Genomic DNA, 16,868 nt, shown 5'->3' on the forward strand with positions numbered 1-16,868 from the left:
ATCCACTGCACCGACGCTCAAATGCAATAAGCCCAATTAAAAAAGCAAGCAAAGGGTATCTCAGATCAACCGCTCAGAGCACATCCTCACCACCACCGTCACCGCCGTCGTCGTCTCCATAGTCATCATCACCACCATCGAAGTACTGCTCCGCATTGTAATCACCGCCCATCTCATCCTCGTCATCCTCAAAGTCGTTCTCCTCTTCCCATTCTTCCTGTCCTTCCTCCTCATCAAGAAGATCACCCTCCTCGTCACCGTCTCCCTCCTCATCGCCCTCGCCATTCGCACGTTTCTTTTTAGTCTCGTCATCACCGTCATCTTCGTCGTCCTCGAATCCACGCTTCATACCGGCACTGCCCGCCATGGGTTTATACCCATCCATGTCGACGTCTGGTCGGAAGCTTGGTTGAATAGTTTGCCAAAGTTCGCGAGGGAAATATTTCATAACTGTAGCAAAAGTTCGTTAGAAACTGTAGTCCACGGTATATTCGCAAAGATCGAGCGGAGTTTGCAACCTACTGAATTCGTAAGGCCCTCCAGTGGGATCAATGTGTGGGAGCGTCCGCCGCTTCTTCTGGTATCGTCCGGCATAAGACGGCATGCCCGTGAATGGATCAAAATTGACGCGCGCAGCAGTACCCTTCTTGGCCGATGAAGAGGAGGAATCTAGGACCGAGTAGTGCGGGCCTTCTTGATCGCGTTCGCGGTGGTGTCGGTAGTGATCGACCTCTTTTTGTTCTTTAGATGACAATTTTCGGGTCCACGGGACGGTATATGCCTGCTCAGAGTAGTGTGTAAGATTTTGCTGCATAATTAAAGTGACAATGAAGAAGAAAATAGCAGAAAAGAAGCTCAAGATTGCTGTGACTGGGGAATCCATACTGGGTAGAGGGGAGTCGGAGCTGTGTCTGGTACACCACCAGGGTCTGCATCCCAAGTGAATTCGGCGCCAGGAAGGCGCTTGCCCTTACTAAAACGTGACATGATCACCCGGCACCGCTATTATAATTACTGGATCGTAGTGAGAATCCCAAGTCTCACTCACGGCGCCATAAAAGGTGTGTTGGAGAAAGTTGCGACTCCAAGGAAAATAGCGTTCAAGGCCTTCACCGCCCGCCATCTCCGGAACGTGACATGGCCCGAACTGGAATTAGGGCTTCACTAGCTCAAGTTCCCCGCGCTAAGATAACAGCTGTCGATCAATTCGATACTTCAAAGATTTGCTCTGATACAAGTGGGGTAGTACACGATTACTATCTCTAATTCACTTCGTAATTATTTCTCATACTCATCATAGGTTGACTGTCTCCACCTGGGCAGAAGTCTGCTGCACTGGGCCCGAGGGACCCTCGTTCACTCGTTGTCGCAGTGTTCGCAGAATATCTTCAAATCCTTCCATTTGTCCACCGGTTTCCTGAAGCGCGCGGTAGAGTGCCACCAAGACATCATGCTTAGCAGTTGCCACCTTCCAGACAGCATTTTGAGAATCACCAGCACCGCCACCCACGAATTCACCGTATGATCGCGGTGGCTTGAAGAGATATGGAAGGAGGGTTGTCAGGGCAGGCGGAGTAAGAATGGCCCATGGCCCAGAGAGAGGAAGCAGCCCACTAGAAGCTGGAGACAATTGCCCCAGGCCTTCTTCAGATGGCAGTTGGAACCGAGACGAGGCCCCGGAAACATGAGAGGCCGGGGGCAATGGCTGCCAATTAGCGGAGACGATAGCTCTCATTAAGGAGATGGCAGACAACGCAACATCCTTCATCACAAGAATATCGGCGGCGGCAACAATATCATTCCAAAAGTTGGGATGCTCGTTTAGATAAAGGAAGTACAGCATGCGTGCTGCTGCAGCTTCGTGGTGCCAATCCGTGGCTGTCTGGCCTGAGGTATTCAAATCCATAGAATCAGAGACTGCGGTGTGTACGGGCCCGCGGAATATCTTGCCCAGGACATCAAGAGCCTCTCCATTGGTCGGGCTGGTAGGTATAGCTAACATAGGATTGACACCGTGCTTGCCAGCTTCAATGAGCAGTACTCGAGGAAGGGAAGCAAGAATGGCGAGATGTCCTGTGGGAACTTCACCGTGTGCCCATTGAACGGAAGGAATAGCAAGTGCCCGGCTGATGCGCGCAATTATGCCATCCAGGAGAGTCGGGGGGTTTTGTAGAAGATGGTTGGGATAGGACTCGGCATATCTTGTGACATACGCCATAACAGGACCCGGGAGATAAATAAGGTCCACAGGATCAAGCTTGGAATCGTCCAAGTAATATTCCAGTACCTTGGAGTGGAGCTTTTCCGCGACCAAGAAGTCCAATGCCGGGGACGAGAAAGTCGATGCGGATTGCACATAGCGCCGAGCGACGAGACCGGGAGCATCGATTTCCAGAAGTTCCCGATAAAAGCTCAAAAGGGTCATATGCATCAAGACATCACTCACGTCCACCATTTGACAAGCTGCGAAATGGAGGAGGCTGGTGCTCTTATACTGAGCCTCCACCTCTGGAACTTGGGATTTTGAGATAATGTCCCAACGAAGACTGCCCGCCTTAACCAGGAATCCCATCAATCTTCCCTGGGCTATAGTGCGCTCGCGTTTAGACAGCTCTCCTGGTGCACCGGGCTGAAGACTGCACAGGCCAAAGAAAATCCCATAGACATCTTTATCTGTGAAAACCCTTCTCCACATGAGACCCTGGCCTGTATGTCCTTCTTCATTGGCAAGTTCACGTTCTCCATTCTCAAGGTGGTTGGCCAAGTCGACCTCCAACAGGGCCCACAAGGTATCGAGAGCTGCCTGTGCGACTCCAGTAGACGAAGTTGACAGCCATAATTCCACAAGCGATGCGACCAAGCCCAGTTCCCCTGCTACTATGGCAGCATCACCGGATGCAAGCCCTGCCTTGGCCAGCAAAGAGAGAGCAAGAAGGTTGATGGGTGGGGATGGGGCTTTAAAGCCAGCGACGAGATCGATGGGAGGCTCGATAGAGCGAAGATCAGTAAAGCTAAAATAGTCGGTCGCTTTAGTTGCAAGAGTTGTGAGGGGTGTGGGATCTTCCTGAAGGATAGGCAAGAGAGCTGATATTTGCGATAAGAGTGTCGCGGGGACAGTTGGATCAGTGTTTGCAACGAGCTGGAGTTTAAGGCGCTCGATAAGGGAGATATCAATGGACGTAGATGGGTCTGCCTGGATATCGGCAAGATGCGCCTTGACGGCATCAAAGGTAGATGGGATCGCCATGATAAGGAAGCTTGAGGCTGTTATCCAAAAGAGATCTAGAAAATGAGATCAGTTGGCGGGGAAAGCTGTTTTTGTGTGGCCTCAGGCAAAGTTATGTATTCTGCCAACCAGACCGCATCACAGCTATCACTTCAACTCCAACCCTTCAACCTTTCACAACCCTGATAGGGACCGCAAGCATGGATACCCATTCTCTTGTTTCTCAAAAGCTGTCCGAATCGGGTCGTTACGTTCAGCTTCACCCGCTTGTCCTTCTCACTATCTCCGACCACCTTACCCGCCATACCGCACGCCAGCAGAAAGGACCAGTTCTAGGTGCTCTATTAGGCCAACAGAACGGACAAGAGATCACATTAGAACATGCTTTCGAATGTTTCACCACAACCGGGTCTGATGGCGAGATTCGACTTCCTGATTCATGGTTCGAGCAACGACTGCAGCAATGTCAGTACACCTTCCCCGCACCAGGCTACATCTTGAGCTATATCACTTACCAAGTCAACAGTCAAGGACGTGCACAAAGACCCACCTCTGGAACTAGTAGGATGGTGGTCCACTACTCCATCAAGTGGTCCCGAAGCCTCGCACTTGCCTCTCCACCGCCAACTCTTAGAGAAATACAACGAATCCGCCGTCTTCCTGGCTTTCCACCCCTCACAACTCCAAGCATCCGAGGCACACAATTCGAAGCTGCCATTAACGATCTACGAAAGCGTTCTTGAGGATGAAGGTGCCAATGATGCTTCTAAGGACATGGAGATCGACGGCCAGGAAGCGGTTAGCTTGAGGTTCCGCGAACTACGGTATTCCGTTGAGACTGGCGAAGCTGAGATGATTGGTGTCAATACCATTGTCCAAAGCTCCGGCACAGCAGCAGCAGCAGAAGCGCATTCCGCGTCAGCAGCAAACGACACAAAACTGCAATCTACAAAATCTAGTACCGAGAAGAGCAAGGAGGAAGAGCCAGTCGCAACCAAGCTAACCCAGGAAGAGGAAGAGAGTAAGTGTTGCATGGCACCATCCCCCCATCCTCCTGATTCATCCATTGATACACTTTACACATGAATCTAACGATTTCTTCTCTTGTCAGTGATCGCAAGCCTCAACACCCGCCTCAACGCAGTCCGCATCCTAGAATCTCGAATTGGCTTAATAAAATCCTACGTCTCTAGCGTTTCCACAGACACAGGTGCCGCAAACTCTTCCCAACCAACAGCATGGTCTCATCCCATTCTCCGGGACGTTAACTCCCTTATCTCACACCTCGCTATCCTCTCCCCATCCGACCAAAGCACCTTTGCCAAAGACGTCGTCTCCCAAAAGAACGACGTCCTCCTCGCTTCCCTGCTTGGACAAGTAGGTGACACGGTCAAATGCATGCGTGAGCTCGGCCGGAAATCTGCCATTGTGCAATTAGGGCGACAGACGAATAACGCGCGGAAAGGTGCCAATCCTATGGCGGCGCGCTTCGAGGAAGAGCTTTACGCGGGGAAGTTCAATCCCGAGGATGAAATGGCTGGGTTTTACACTTGATAAACGAGATTCGAGCTTATAAAAGCCATTGATGAAAACTTGAATGATCTTTATGAGTTTCAATTCAAGTTGAGATATGTCAAATCATGGGGCTATCACGCTCCTTTGCTTTGTGTTTTTTGCTTTTTATGGCGTTTGAGCACATTCTCATCCTACGAGGCCTTTAGACGAGATAATGACAATTAACGTGATTTATATATTTCATTTCATTGTAGTTTCAGAGATATGCAAGGATGAAGGACGAAAATAGACATAAGATTTCCTTAATTCATATCGGTTTATTGTACAAGTATTGTTGACGGTATCACCATGTAAATTGAATAGGATGCAAGCCATGACCATGCATGACTGCATAAGAAGAGAAATATGCGGAAAGAGGACATGCCAACGAAAAAGTGGCGGGTATTCATATCCAAAGAAAAACCAAGATGAAAACGAAGAGAAACATCAAACTGAAATCAAGAGCTGCTCATGGGTAGCGTAGGGATAGAGAATATGCCCGAAATCTTTTTTGCCAGAATCACGATTGTCGTGCAAAACCTAGATTGAATCACACATAACATAGAGATATCATGAATCGAGTATGGATTATCGTTCATGATGACTTTCCGGGTATGGTGGTGGAGGTCTATATGGATCTGGGATGGGCATAGGGACCTGCTCACGAAGCGGGCCATCGACTGGATAAGGGTGGGGGGCGGCGTAAGGGTTAGGGGCTGCATAGGGGTTCGGGGCTGCATAGGGGTTCGGGACTGCAGAATGGGGGTCATAAGTGTTGCTGTGATAGGCAGTGTCGGGGATTTCAGGCGGGAAGTAGGGTGAAGGCGAGCTCTCTTGGCCGTAGTAACGGTTTCCTGAGTGTCCCGCGAGATACTCCTCCGCATCAGAGGCGTATGGCGAAGTACCCAAAGGAGCGACCTCCGGGTTTGCTTGGGCGTTAGCGAGAAGAACGGCACCCTCCTCGTCCGGTGAAGGTGAAGCACCGTAACGGTCTGTCCGACCACCCGCCACGGGTGTAGCGCCCTGATAGGCAGTTCCCTGGACGACCCCGGATTCTGGGGGTTGCAGGCCGATTGCGTCGGTCGAGGACTGTTGATAACTGGGATCCAGGGTGCGCTTTTTGAAGCCGACGACCAGCCAGCGTGCACTACGCCCGACGGCTTTTAATAGGTCGAGTGGGTTCATTGCGTCGGCTAGGGCCTTGAAACCCCATCTTCCTCCTTCGTAGGATCCCTTGCCAGCGCCGTAGAAATCGGTCACCTCTGCGGATTGGCTGGGAATCATATAGGGTTTCTTGGGGAAAGCCCACCAGTGCAAAATGGCGAAAATTAACATTTCGATGTTAATCAAGAGCTCTGGTAGACTGTACTTGAGATCGATAGTGTTAACCTTCTTCGAACCATTGACAATGCCACTAGACATGAGCAGACTAATGACTTCCTGTAAAATGAATATGATTAGAAATATTTCAGAAATTTAGAGGGTCAATACACATACCGATTGCCAGAAAGAAAGGAAGATAACCAGTTTGATCGCAAGGATTTTCAAGAAAGGGCTATGCTCCTTGATATCATCCTTAATCTGGATGTAAAACTGGATCAGGCAGTACATCGCAATACTGACGCTGACGGATTCAATGACGACAACCCAAATATACGCAAAGGCAGGACTGAGCGTTTCTTCACAATACCTCCCGGTAGCTTGAGTGGCGACCGCGACAATGGTCATCAACACGCGCATTAAGCAGTATTGGAAGACACCGACCCAAATCACCTAGAAACAAATACATGGATTAGTATCAGTTTTCCAGCACATATCTCCAACCTGTCGCATTCCCCGCTTACATTGAACCACGTCAAACCGCTTCGCGGGTTCCGCCACGCCCCTCGCTTCGCTCCACACCATGCCCACTTCTGAAACCAGTTCAAGGGCCAAACCCATGGCTTGGGCTGAATACCGCGAAAGTAGTCCTTCTGGCTATGCAAGTCGGGCGCGATATAGGCGCACATGAGGGAGAAGAAAGAGGCAATGGCGAACGCTTCATAACAGTCACCGATAACCTCGAAGTAGACGGAATCGTTATAGAACATGATGCTGAGCCATGCGACGATCGAATATATAGGAACCATCCATAGGATTCGAATAATACTATAGGACAGAGAAAGCAACGGTCAGTACAGGTTCGTGGCATTCCAGATTCAACAATCCCGCTCGGACGCTGCGGCCTGGCTGCGTTCCACCAAGTGACAACTTACTGGCGCTGCTCGATAGGTTTGCTGTAGTGCATGGCATGGGCCATGATAAGGGCGATGGAGATGATGCAGGCGAGTAAACCACATACACCACCCACAATCAAGCTCAGGTCGTGAAAAGTGACGCCGCCATCCCAGAGGGCGGTTTCGGAGACTGTTCGCGAGTCGTGTCAGTTCTGGTGTTCTTTTCTCGCAGTAGAGGTAGGATCATACTTTTTTCATGCTCCTCCGTAGCATTACACACAGTCCAGCCCATTCTGGCTGGTGTGTGCCGGTTGCGACAGTATCGAGATGTTGAAAGGGGGATGTGTCGGAGAGTCGGAGGACGGACACTTTTTTGCCCCGTTTGATCCGTGGGAGATCAACAGAGAAACAATGCGATAACGAGGAAAGGAGAAAGGACAGTTCGAATAAGATTGCAGGATTGAAAAAGATGTGGCTTGAACCCCACGACTCAAAACATAAAACGTGCTAGATTTTGCCGATCGGATTGAATGAGCCTGATCGCTATTTTTGGCTTCCGGGGGCTTGGCTTCTCCATATATACTTGAGAGTCCCGGTACCTGACTTCGTCCGCGGGTGAGGAACTCCAAGCCTCGAAAACTCGAACCTTGAAAAATCAATATAAAAATACTTGGACTTATCATACACTAATGCATAAAGGTATCATACAGGTACAGAGATGGATGAATCTTCTGCTTTCGGTCATTTTGGTTCTTAGTTATCGCGACGGCGTCCACCACCACCACCTCCAGGCCGTCCTCCTCGTCCTTGACGTCGCTGCAGAGCTCTAGGGCCATATTCCGGTCCCACATCCACAAAATAATCGTCATCCTCAAAAGTAATGCGACGCATCTCATCACCCCCACGACGCGGGAACGATCCCTTGGTCAACAATTCATCGAACTGATCCAAACGCTTGTCAGCAACCTTCCGAGCAACACGCTTATAATAAAGCTTGGGTTTCGTGGTGGTAGATTCGAAAATCTCATCCAGAGGTTTAAACCCTTGTCCGGGCCGCGACGGAGGTGCAAGTGGGGCATTTGACTGCCGGCGATCCACCTGCGCCTGCGCCTGCGTAGCACTGCCACGCGGACCAAGAGGTGGAGTCCTATTGAACCCAGCTTCTCGTGTTCGCGGCGGTGCTGCGCGTGGATTCACCCCCTCTGATTCTGCAAGGATGGCACGCATACCATCCTCCGTGGACTCATAGCGCACTTCCCAGCGGACAGGCGGGCCAGAACGGTTGCGGGATGACTCCTCTGTTTGAATCCATTCTTTGATTTGGTCTTCAGGGATGAAGTCGGCGCGGAGAATCTTGCGGTTGCGCTCGTTGGGCCATATAGTATTGTGTAGGGCGGCGCGGACTCGTGATGCGGCGGCAAGGTCGGTGAATCCTGCGAAGCAGTGGGTTTTGATGGAGTCGAGGAAGAAGTCCTGGACTACGCTGGGGTCGGGCTCGGACCCAGGTGTAGTTGCGAGGCTGACCAGGTGGTTGCGGAGTGCTTGTGGCTGCATTGGGCGCATCAATCCATCAATGTAGAGGGCAGCTGTAGCGGGGTGCAAGGCTGGCTCGACTTCTGCGTCTTCCATTGTAACATCACCAGCCGGAGGCGGAGGAGATATTCTGTCCGCAGCTGGGCGGGTGGGTGCAAAGAGACCCCGGAAGCGCGCATCCTTATGAGGCCCTGACGGGGCTTGCTTAGCTGCAGGTGCACTCTGCTCCTCGGTAGATTCCACGGTGTCTTTCTCCTGAGTAGAAACCTCGTGATCTTCTTCCATAAGAACGTCGGGGCTAGCTCCCTGTGCTCGAGCTTTCTTGTTTGCGATCGCTTCTGGTGTAGGGACGGGGCTTTGACTGCGACGTTTGCGCTTGCGTTTATCCTCCAGCGCCTCTTCAATGGGAAGAGGGGTAGAGAATCCCGTATTTGCCTCGGATGTCTGGGGAAGGGGCAGCATTGAAGGTTCAGCATCTTTGGTGGGCTCCGCAGCTTCCTCGGGAACCTCCTCGGCCGGTTGCGCTTCAACCTTTTCCTCAGGCGCCGTAGCTTGTTTCATTTCCACATCTTCAATTGTTTTCTCCTCCTCAACCGGCTTCTCAACATCTACTTGAGGTTCCGTGGCTGCCTCGTCCTCAAGCTTCTCTTCGACGCGTGTAGGAGTGGGTTCAGCGGGTTCTTCTTGTGTTGCAGGTTTCTCTTGGGGTTCTTCGGGTGTGGGTTCAGGTTGCGATTCTTGCGCCGCAGGGGCGATCTCTGGGACAGGTGCCTGCTCAGCTTCAGATTCTCGTGCTTCTTCAGCTTGAGGCTGTGGCTCAGATTCAGAGGCGACACCATTTCCTTCAGGTTGCGACTTGTCATCCTCCTCCAGTAGCTTGTCGATGATCTGTTGCTTGAGGCGGAGGCCAGTCTGGGGGATACCACGATTCTTCAGCTCTGACTTCAGGTCAGCGACCTTCCATGAGGAGTAATCAGTCATTTTGTGGTAACATGTGAGGAAGTCGATGAGTTTGTGTGTTGAAAAAGTGAAGTTAGCGTGTACAGGGATTGAATCCGGGGACGCGCGCGGCTTTTCAAGGTCTTGGCACTCCGTCATTAAAAGGGACACCTTCACTTGCGCTTCACGCCCCACCTTCTACACTGTAGCTCATTGCTGTTTGGTTTTTCATAAATGATTATTACGGTTGGCACCTAACACGACAATTGATCATCCATAGTATTCTTGGAATCCTTTCAGTATGCGGATTATTGGCACCTGTCAAGACTAACAATGTCTCAAGATCTGCGAATTGTTTATGACTGGTAAGCTTGCTCCTTGTGAGCTCAGCGTGAATTGAACATTATTAATAGATCTATGTAGTAATCTCAATCCACAACTCCCTCCGGAAGCACCGAGATATAGTCCACCGGCGCTGGTTCGTCCCCATCAGGCGTGCCAACGATCTTCAACGTATCTCCTTTGCTGATCTTGACTCCCCCTGAACTTGATTCGGGTAGCAGAATGCCCATCTAAATATATAGAAGGTGTGTGGCTCAGATGATGCTCCGCATCACCCACCCACTGCCCAACCTGTCTATCATTGAGATAAACCTGCCAATTCGATTGCCCACCGTACAGGTCGTAGTAATTTATAGCAAGATCATACGTGCCCGAGGGAAAGTCGAGTGTGGTCGTTGCTGTACCCACTGTATCATTGGATAACGTGATAATAGCCACAGAGCCAGAGGCTGTTTCGAATGGGCTAACGGTGTAGGTATCGTAGCCATTCAACTTCATGTCCTCGGCCTCAATTCGCCACGGGTGATGGCCGACACGTCCAGCAGTGTCTGCTATTCCGGAGAGATTGTTGTAGAAGTTGTTGATCGCATCTCTCCAAACGATAGAATGCCCTGTCTGGTAGTCAAGACGGTGTCGAACATGGGCGTATCTCTCGTCATCGATTTTCCCCCGCAAGGACTCCCACTGGTCAAGGAAGCCTTGGGCTAACTCTGCACCACTGTAGTGGGCGTCGTAGAAGTGTTGAATCACTGTCTTCCCAGAATGCAATCGGTGGGTGTAGTTGACATGGTGAAACCATAGAAGAAGGTCGTCAGGTGTGCTCTGGATGTTCTCGTATTTAGATGCGATCTCCTCTGGATATTGTCCAGTGTATCCTGTTCCATTGTGTATGGTGCGGTCCATACCAATACTTTTACGGCCAGCACGAGTCCATTGGCCCCAGCCGTTATTGTCCTGAGAGGCAGGGTTGGGTCCATAGTGGGTATACAAGATGTCAGTCAGAGTCTGTATGCCCAGATTGCCACTGTAACTTTCGTAGGCAGGCCAAGATTGCATGGACATATTAGTAATGGTATCGAGGACAGCACGATCCAGACCAAATGTCAACTGAATGCAATCCTGCAGGATATCCTGGGCATCTGCAGTAGGATCCCATGCTAAACGGCCGTAGGCATAGAGATTCGACATTGACAGATGGCTTCCTAGCCATGTGTTGTTGGTACCAACATTGACAACGGCTGCCGATCCACCAAGGGTACGATTGAAGCGTTTACCTGTCACAATGTCACGGACTAAAGATGGCTTATGGTCGACGCGAAGATCAAAGTCCAAGACAGTCTTCCAGAGAGGAGGAAGGTAAACAAGATGAGATTGTTGTCCAAGGTATTCTTGAGTGACTTCCAATTCGATGGCAATATTTGTCTTGAAAAGATTGGCGAATAAAGGTGATGTCGGCTCACGGACTTGGAAATCAATAGGTCCATACTTGATCTGGACAACCACATTATCATCGAACTTGCCATCGAGGGGCTTGAAAAAGTTGACTGCTGCTTTGGCACGATCTGCCTCCCAGTTGGACTCGTTAAGTTGATTGTAGACAAAGGCACGGAACATGACAATACCCCCATGAGGCTTGATAGCCCTGGCAAATAGATTGGCACCTTCTGCCAAGGTTCGGTTATATACCTGTGGGCCCGGCTCACCCTCGGAGTCTGCTTTCACGAGGTATCCCGCCATGTCGGGTACTCTTTGGTAGATCTGGTCCGTCATGTTGGACCACCATCTGACTACAGTTGCATTGAGGGGATCATAAGTGTCAAGGCCACCCAAAGTCTCGGGAGTCGCGAAGTTCAGCGAGATACCGACTTTGACACCGTACGGTCGGAAAACGTCGGCTATTCTTCCTAGTCCATCAATGTTCTGGGGAGTGAGAAGGGTGGCATTGGCATTCACATTGTTGACCACGACTGCGTTGATCCGGACTGATGCTAAGAGACGAGCATACTGGCGGACTCGAGTCAAGTCGTCGACGATAGCCCCATTTTTGAAAAATATCGATTCGCCTCCATAGCCTCGCTCAATACTTCCATCCATGTTGTCCCATTGATTCACCCAGCGAAGAGGAGCGGAAGGGCTTGTGGAGTAGGCCACTTGAGAGAAATTCCCCCTTGCAAGCATTGACAGGTACTCAAATGCCCCATAGAGAGCTCCTCGTTCATTTTGACCGAGGATTTGGATCTTGCTACCCCGAGTGCTCAGCCAGAATCCATCTTCACCCAATTCAGGGATGCCAACTGTTGAACCGCAGGTTTGGCGGTATTGGTCAACTGTGCCAACGACGACGGATGAAGATGAGTTGCACTGGTTGAGAGCGATCGAGGCGTTCACATCGTAAATGCTACTTAATGCGACCTGAATTTCGGATCCGGCAACATACACAGGACTTGCCTCGGTCGAGTTGAGGACAAGAATGTTGACGGGTAGCTGGGAATGACATTGAGTAGAGCAAGGTAACGGAGCATATCGCAGCCAACCATCTAAGCCGGTCTCTGCGGCAGCAAAGCCCAAGGTCAAGTAAGCCAGCAACCACGTGGCTTGCATGGTGGCGTTTGAGTGCTGATTGAACCATGGCACTGACCCCAACTTTGTTATTTCTTTTATACCGTTACGATAACATCCCAGGTCCGCAGACCGGCTGGTTTTCGGCTATACCCACCTGCACCCTTGCGTCATTGACATTAGGGGGAATTGTTCAGGCTAAATTTCGTTAGCACGATTCAAGAGGACTTTAGGCTATAATCTCCGTGGAAGTGCGTATAGCGTGCTTGTAGATCATTTCCCCGCAGACTGGGCGTGGGGGTACTGTTTACCCCGCCAAAAATGCTGAAGATGCTTGACTGTGAGTAATTAGCCAACATATGCTGTCAATTAGTAATTTTCTCAGAGGGGAATATAGTTCAGGTTATTCCGAAATCTGGTTGATCTGGCGTTGAATTCCAAGCCTTTCAACTGTTTTACCTCGGATTGGTCTCGCCAAGCCCCCACCTGGTAAATCGTTCCATGGCAACTCGTTCCACCCGCTAGAGTAAGCACGCTTGCATCTGTGTATGGAATTCATGTCCAAAGCAGACGGTCTACGAGTCAAGCAAGTACGGACTTCTGCCTGGGCTTTGTTGAAGTAAGCCTCAAGCAAATTGAGGGTACCATTGGCAGCCAAGTCTCCCAAAGAGGAAAGGTGATGCTTTCTGTGGAAGATATGGGATATCATTTCTATCTCAAGTTTTTGAGGACATCGCAGTACCTCGCTTGGTCATTGTCAATCTATGAGATAACGCATTATTAGAGACATGATGTAAGTAAAAAAAAGTAGCTCAGTGGGTATCATATCATTCTTTAATTACCTTCAAATTCCAGCGTAGTCTATAGAGTAACGTGAGCAAGTAGGTACTTGAGTATGTACTCAATATTATTATTCTCTGAATCTTGGATACTGCGCTACTTTAACTGTGGTTAGTGAGGGGGTTCAACTAATGTTTCGGTGTTCAATTAAAAAGCTTAAGATATCGAGCAAGCACGATCGAATCGAAATGCAAACGTATAAGCAGAAGAGACATGTCAACTTGACCCGCTGGGCAAATCACATCCGGAGGGTGTCCGCCTTTTGCAAGGCATACAAGCCTCGGTGAAAGACCGAAAGGCAGTTTTTGGAAATTTGGCTGTGTCACGCGCAGTTACGAAAACGCAAATTCCGCGGAGCCATAAGCAGGAGAGTAGGCAGGAGAATACGCAGGGGAATACGTCAAAATATGACTTTGGTACGGCACAAATGAATGCCAGCCACCCCCTGTAAGTCAATAGTGTCGAAGCAAAATGAAAATATCAGGGGTTCGGATCCTTCTCAACATTCTCCAATACCCCAATTCAGCCATGGCGGCTTTAGCGTCCCACACTAGTAAGAGGCTGCAGCGATTTGATCGACAGCACAGCCAAACAATCCCAACACCCACCATCTCGGGTCGCAGGCTTCCAAATTCAACGAAAGGATTTTCCTCTGGATGATTCTCCTAATTGCTGGATAAATGTTTTGCCAATGGCTAGCTATACCAAATCTTTAGGATGTCGAGTTTCTTGTAAGTGATGAAGATCGCCAAGAATCGACCATCTCCACTACGCCTACACGATCGTGACATCATGTTTCTTTCTGTGAGTACCATATAGAATATATAGTTAGGAGATTCATTGAAAATTGCAATATCGAAAAGGGACAATGGTTTGACTGGGCTGTGGGTCTCCAGCCACCATTATGGCTCTAACCTTGTTCTAGGCTGAGGAGCTAGATAACGTAGACAAGCTGAGAGGTTCGATACCGGCACGCGAAAAAGAAGCATCGAGGCCTTTGCCATCGACCGACGAAGATAGTGTCATCTTAAACGGCTAATTGGATTGGGCACCAAACAGACAATGCGCTGTCTGCTCTAGCGGCTTGGAGGCCCCACATAGGACTGTCTTACAATATGTGTTCTGAACTAGGAAGGTACTTACGTCTAAATGGCTATCTCAAGCCACGTTCTTGAATCTAGTTTCAAGTAGAGCTGCATGCAGAATTGAACTTTAATCTGAGGAATCTAGACAAATCAGAGCGTCTTGGTTACTTTGTACCCGGCGTGTTCAAGGCAAATCCCGTTAGTGGTGATGTCAAAAAGTACCATGGTAACCAATCAGCTCAGCCCCACAGAACTCTAAATGCGTTCATTTCAGTTCGATTTGAAGACAGATCGGTCTATGCCAAGACATACGCCTGTTCCCCTATTCAGCCCCTCGATTCGGGTCTTTTACCTAAAGACACAACCGTGCCCCTACTCAGGCTCGCGACCTTGAAACCTATCATCGAAATGCAAACACCAACGTGAGCTCGCCAAGCGGTGGGCAAAATCCTTGCGGCACTATCAGAGCCAACCCGCGCTGTCAGACAACCCTGTCCTTATAAATCTCGCTGGCGATCGAACCAAAATGGCAGGCCAAACGGGACCAATCCAAGTATCGCGGGCGATTGCTATGGTGATTGCAGCACTATTCGCTCTAGCCTGCTACAATGTCGTCGAAATTCTTATATCCCTTTTTACAACCTTCCGCCGGCGCCGTGGCCTGTATTTCTGGAGCATGTTGGTCTGCACCCTGGGAGTCCTCACCCACGCCATCTCGGGATTCCTTCGCTATTTCGCGCTCGCCCCGAACTTCCCCATGTCCATCCTGATCTGCATAGGCTGGTATGCAATGGTAACTGGCCAATCGGTGGTCCTATACTCTCGACTCCACCTTGTCTCCACCCACCACGAGTATTTTCGTTATGTGTTGTGGATGATCATAATCAACGCCTGCATCTTTCATATTCCTACGACGATCCTATTTCTTGGAAGCAATCACGGCGTCGACAGCTTCATTACGCCATTTAATATCTACGAACGGGTTCAATTGACTGGATTCTCGGTTCAAGAGACTATTATTAGTGCTCTCTATATCTGGGAGACGGTAACGGGACTACGACCTGTTTTGCTTCTTAAAGGCCCGCGCGGCCAGCGAGTCATTACGAATCTCATTATCGTCAACGCTATCGCTATCTTACTCGATGCTTCGCTTTTGGCACTTGAGTACAGCGACTACTTTGATATTCAGACGTCTTACAAGCCGTTGGTGTACAGCATCAAGTTGAAGATGGAGTTCACGGTGCTGAATAGCCTCGTTGCTGTTATAAACAGTTCCCCGACGACCATTGAAGAGATCCAAGGATCTCACTGTGATGATCTAAATATACAACCGAGGTGGAGTGGTGATCGGTCCACTCCGGGTTCTCTCAACATCGATACCGAAATGTATGGCCAGTGTGATCGAAGGAAAGGATGCTCCAAGCAGACACCCAGTACTCCTGATTCTCGGAACTCTAATTATCCCATGCTGTCTGTCAAGTCGAATGCATCATAAGAATTACAAAAGTTTTATATCTGGAGCCATAATTGTACTACTACCCAACAGCATAGAGTTACGGATCCGAAGTCAATACTGAGGTCATTAATCGTACGGGCGGCTTGTTAATAAGAGGACTTTGATAGTGGGAAAGGTCGCGATGATTGGAACTCGCCACTTTCCAACGTTTTACGAAGAATAGTTTATGGGTTTACGAAGAGCTTCCAAGGTTGATACACAAGGTAAACTTGATAGATTGAGGGTATGACTATGGTACACAACGCCTATTCCCACTTTTGACCCAAATACACCGTCCCAACTAAACCGGGTACGTGCAACTTTTTGGGATGGGCTGGAGGCCGTTGAGCATCCAACCCAGATGTCGTCAATCATTCAATTTCCCGTTATATTTTTGGGCAATGCAATTAATGCATTTAAACCTCACGGGTGAGGATGTCGGAGTCACCAGCATCAAGGATGGTCATGGTGGAGCAACGGAAGAGCTTACCGCAGGCGGTACCGAGCTCAATCTATTTAGGGGTTAGTCAATTCGCTCTCCGGGCCTCAAAAGAGATCCCATCGCTGAGCAACTTCACTCTCCGAAGTGGCATTGCCGACTTCTTCTCAGAGTAGTAAAGCTGCTGGGCAGCCGCGGCATTTGCCGACTTGGGTAAGATATTAAACGTACGTTGTTGCCGTTGAAGTGGTGGACGGGGACCTTGGCGAGCATGGCGTAGTACTCAAGCTCGGACTTGCGCAGAGGAGGGCAGTTACCGGCGATGAGGATCAGCTTGGCCTTTCCGGAGCGGAGGGTCTTCATGGAGGACTTGGCACCCATGGTGACTGGAAATTTTCATTAGCGACCGATGAGCACGCTGGAAAAGATGAAAACTCACCCTTGCCGGACTTCATGACGAGGGCAAGGCGGGAGGAGATGGTCTCTCCGGACTTCTTGGTCTTGGCCATTTTGATGGATGGGGGTGGTGATTGGGGTTGGTGAGGGCGAGAGTGTTGTGTATGAAGAGAGAAAGAAAAGAGATGGAAATTGAATTTTGGAAATTTGATCGCACAATGGAAGTCTCACCGCCTTCGTTGTG

At 49.8% G+C, this 16,868-nt stretch overlaps 8 protein-coding genes across 8 annotated transcripts; 2 read left to right on the forward strand and 6 right to left on the reverse strand.

Moving 5' to 3' along the window:
- Positions 1-73: 73 nt before the first annotated feature.
- N7503_003450 (DNA-directed RNA polymerase III subunit C31) lies at positions 74-1,056 on the reverse strand (the record flags this gene model as incomplete). Its single annotated transcript, XM_057062997.1, has 4 exons — positions 74-450; positions 523-808; positions 886-973; positions 1,049-1,056. 4 exons carry the CDS (start codon positions 1,054-1,056, stop codon positions 74-76), a joined length of 759 nt encoding a protein of 252 aa, XP_056923912.1.
- Positions 1,057-1,294: 238 nt separating this feature from the next.
- Positions 1,295-3,247, reverse strand: N7503_003451 (uncharacterized protein; the record flags this gene model as incomplete). Its single annotated transcript, XM_057062998.1, has 1 exon — positions 1,295-3,247. The coding sequence occupies one exon, from the start codon at positions 3,245-3,247 to the stop codon at positions 1,295-1,297; it is 1,953 nt and encodes a 650-aa protein (XP_056923913.1).
- Positions 3,248-3,426: 179 nt separating this feature from the next.
- Positions 3,427-4,780, forward strand: N7503_003452 (COP9 signalosome complex subunit 6; the record flags this gene model as incomplete). Its single annotated transcript, XM_057062999.1, has 3 exons — positions 3,427-3,691; positions 3,753-4,247; positions 4,338-4,780. The coding sequence occupies 3 exons, from the start codon at positions 3,427-3,429 to the stop codon at positions 4,778-4,780; spliced, it is 1,203 nt and encodes a 400-aa protein (XP_056923914.1).
- Positions 4,781-5,368: 588 nt separating this feature from the next.
- On the reverse strand, positions 5,369-7,288 carry N7503_003453 (OSTA/TMEM184 family protein; the record flags this gene model as incomplete). The annotated part of the gene is made up of 5 exons (XM_057063000.1): positions 5,369-6,220; positions 6,278-6,553; positions 6,625-6,928; positions 7,036-7,186; positions 7,246-7,288. The coding sequence occupies 5 exons, from the start codon at positions 7,286-7,288 to the stop codon at positions 5,369-5,371; spliced, it is 1,626 nt and encodes a 541-aa protein (XP_056923915.1).
- A 461-nt stretch (positions 7,289-7,749) lies between these two features.
- N7503_003454 (SAP domain protein) lies at positions 7,750-9,510 on the reverse strand (the record flags this gene model as incomplete). The annotated part of the gene is made up of 1 exon (XM_057063001.1): positions 7,750-9,510. One exon carries the CDS (start codon positions 9,508-9,510, stop codon positions 7,750-7,752), a length of 1,761 nt encoding a protein of 586 aa, XP_056923916.1.
- A 386-nt stretch (positions 9,511-9,896) lies between these two features.
- Positions 9,897-12,411, reverse strand: aguA (alpha-glucuronidase; the record flags this gene model as incomplete). Its single annotated transcript, XM_057063002.1, has 2 exons — positions 9,897-10,040; positions 10,090-12,411. 2 exons carry the CDS (start codon positions 12,409-12,411, stop codon positions 9,897-9,899), a joined length of 2,466 nt encoding a protein of 821 aa, XP_056923917.1.
- A 2,409-nt stretch (positions 12,412-14,820) lies between these two features.
- N7503_003456 (uncharacterized protein) lies at positions 14,821-15,789 on the forward strand (the record flags this gene model as incomplete). The annotated part of the gene is made up of 1 exon (XM_057063003.1): positions 14,821-15,789. One exon carries the CDS (start codon positions 14,821-14,823, stop codon positions 15,787-15,789), a length of 969 nt encoding a protein of 322 aa, XP_056923918.1.
- A 416-nt stretch (positions 15,790-16,205) lies between these two features.
- On the reverse strand, positions 16,206-16,737 carry N7503_003457 (60S ribosomal protein eL30; the record flags this gene model as incomplete). Its single annotated transcript, XM_057063004.1, has 3 exons — positions 16,206-16,301; positions 16,460-16,614; positions 16,668-16,737. 3 exons carry the CDS (start codon positions 16,735-16,737, stop codon positions 16,206-16,208), a joined length of 321 nt encoding a protein of 106 aa, XP_056923919.1.
- Between the last annotated feature and the right edge of the window lie 131 nt (positions 16,738-16,868).

The sequence above is a fragment of the Penicillium pulvis genome, assembly GCF_028828015.1.
Source record: "Penicillium pulvis strain IBT 33274 chromosome Unknown contig_1_segment0_segment0, whole genome shotgun sequence".
Lineage (NCBI taxonomy): Eukaryota > Fungi > Ascomycota > Eurotiomycetes > Eurotiales > Aspergillaceae > Penicillium > Penicillium pulvis.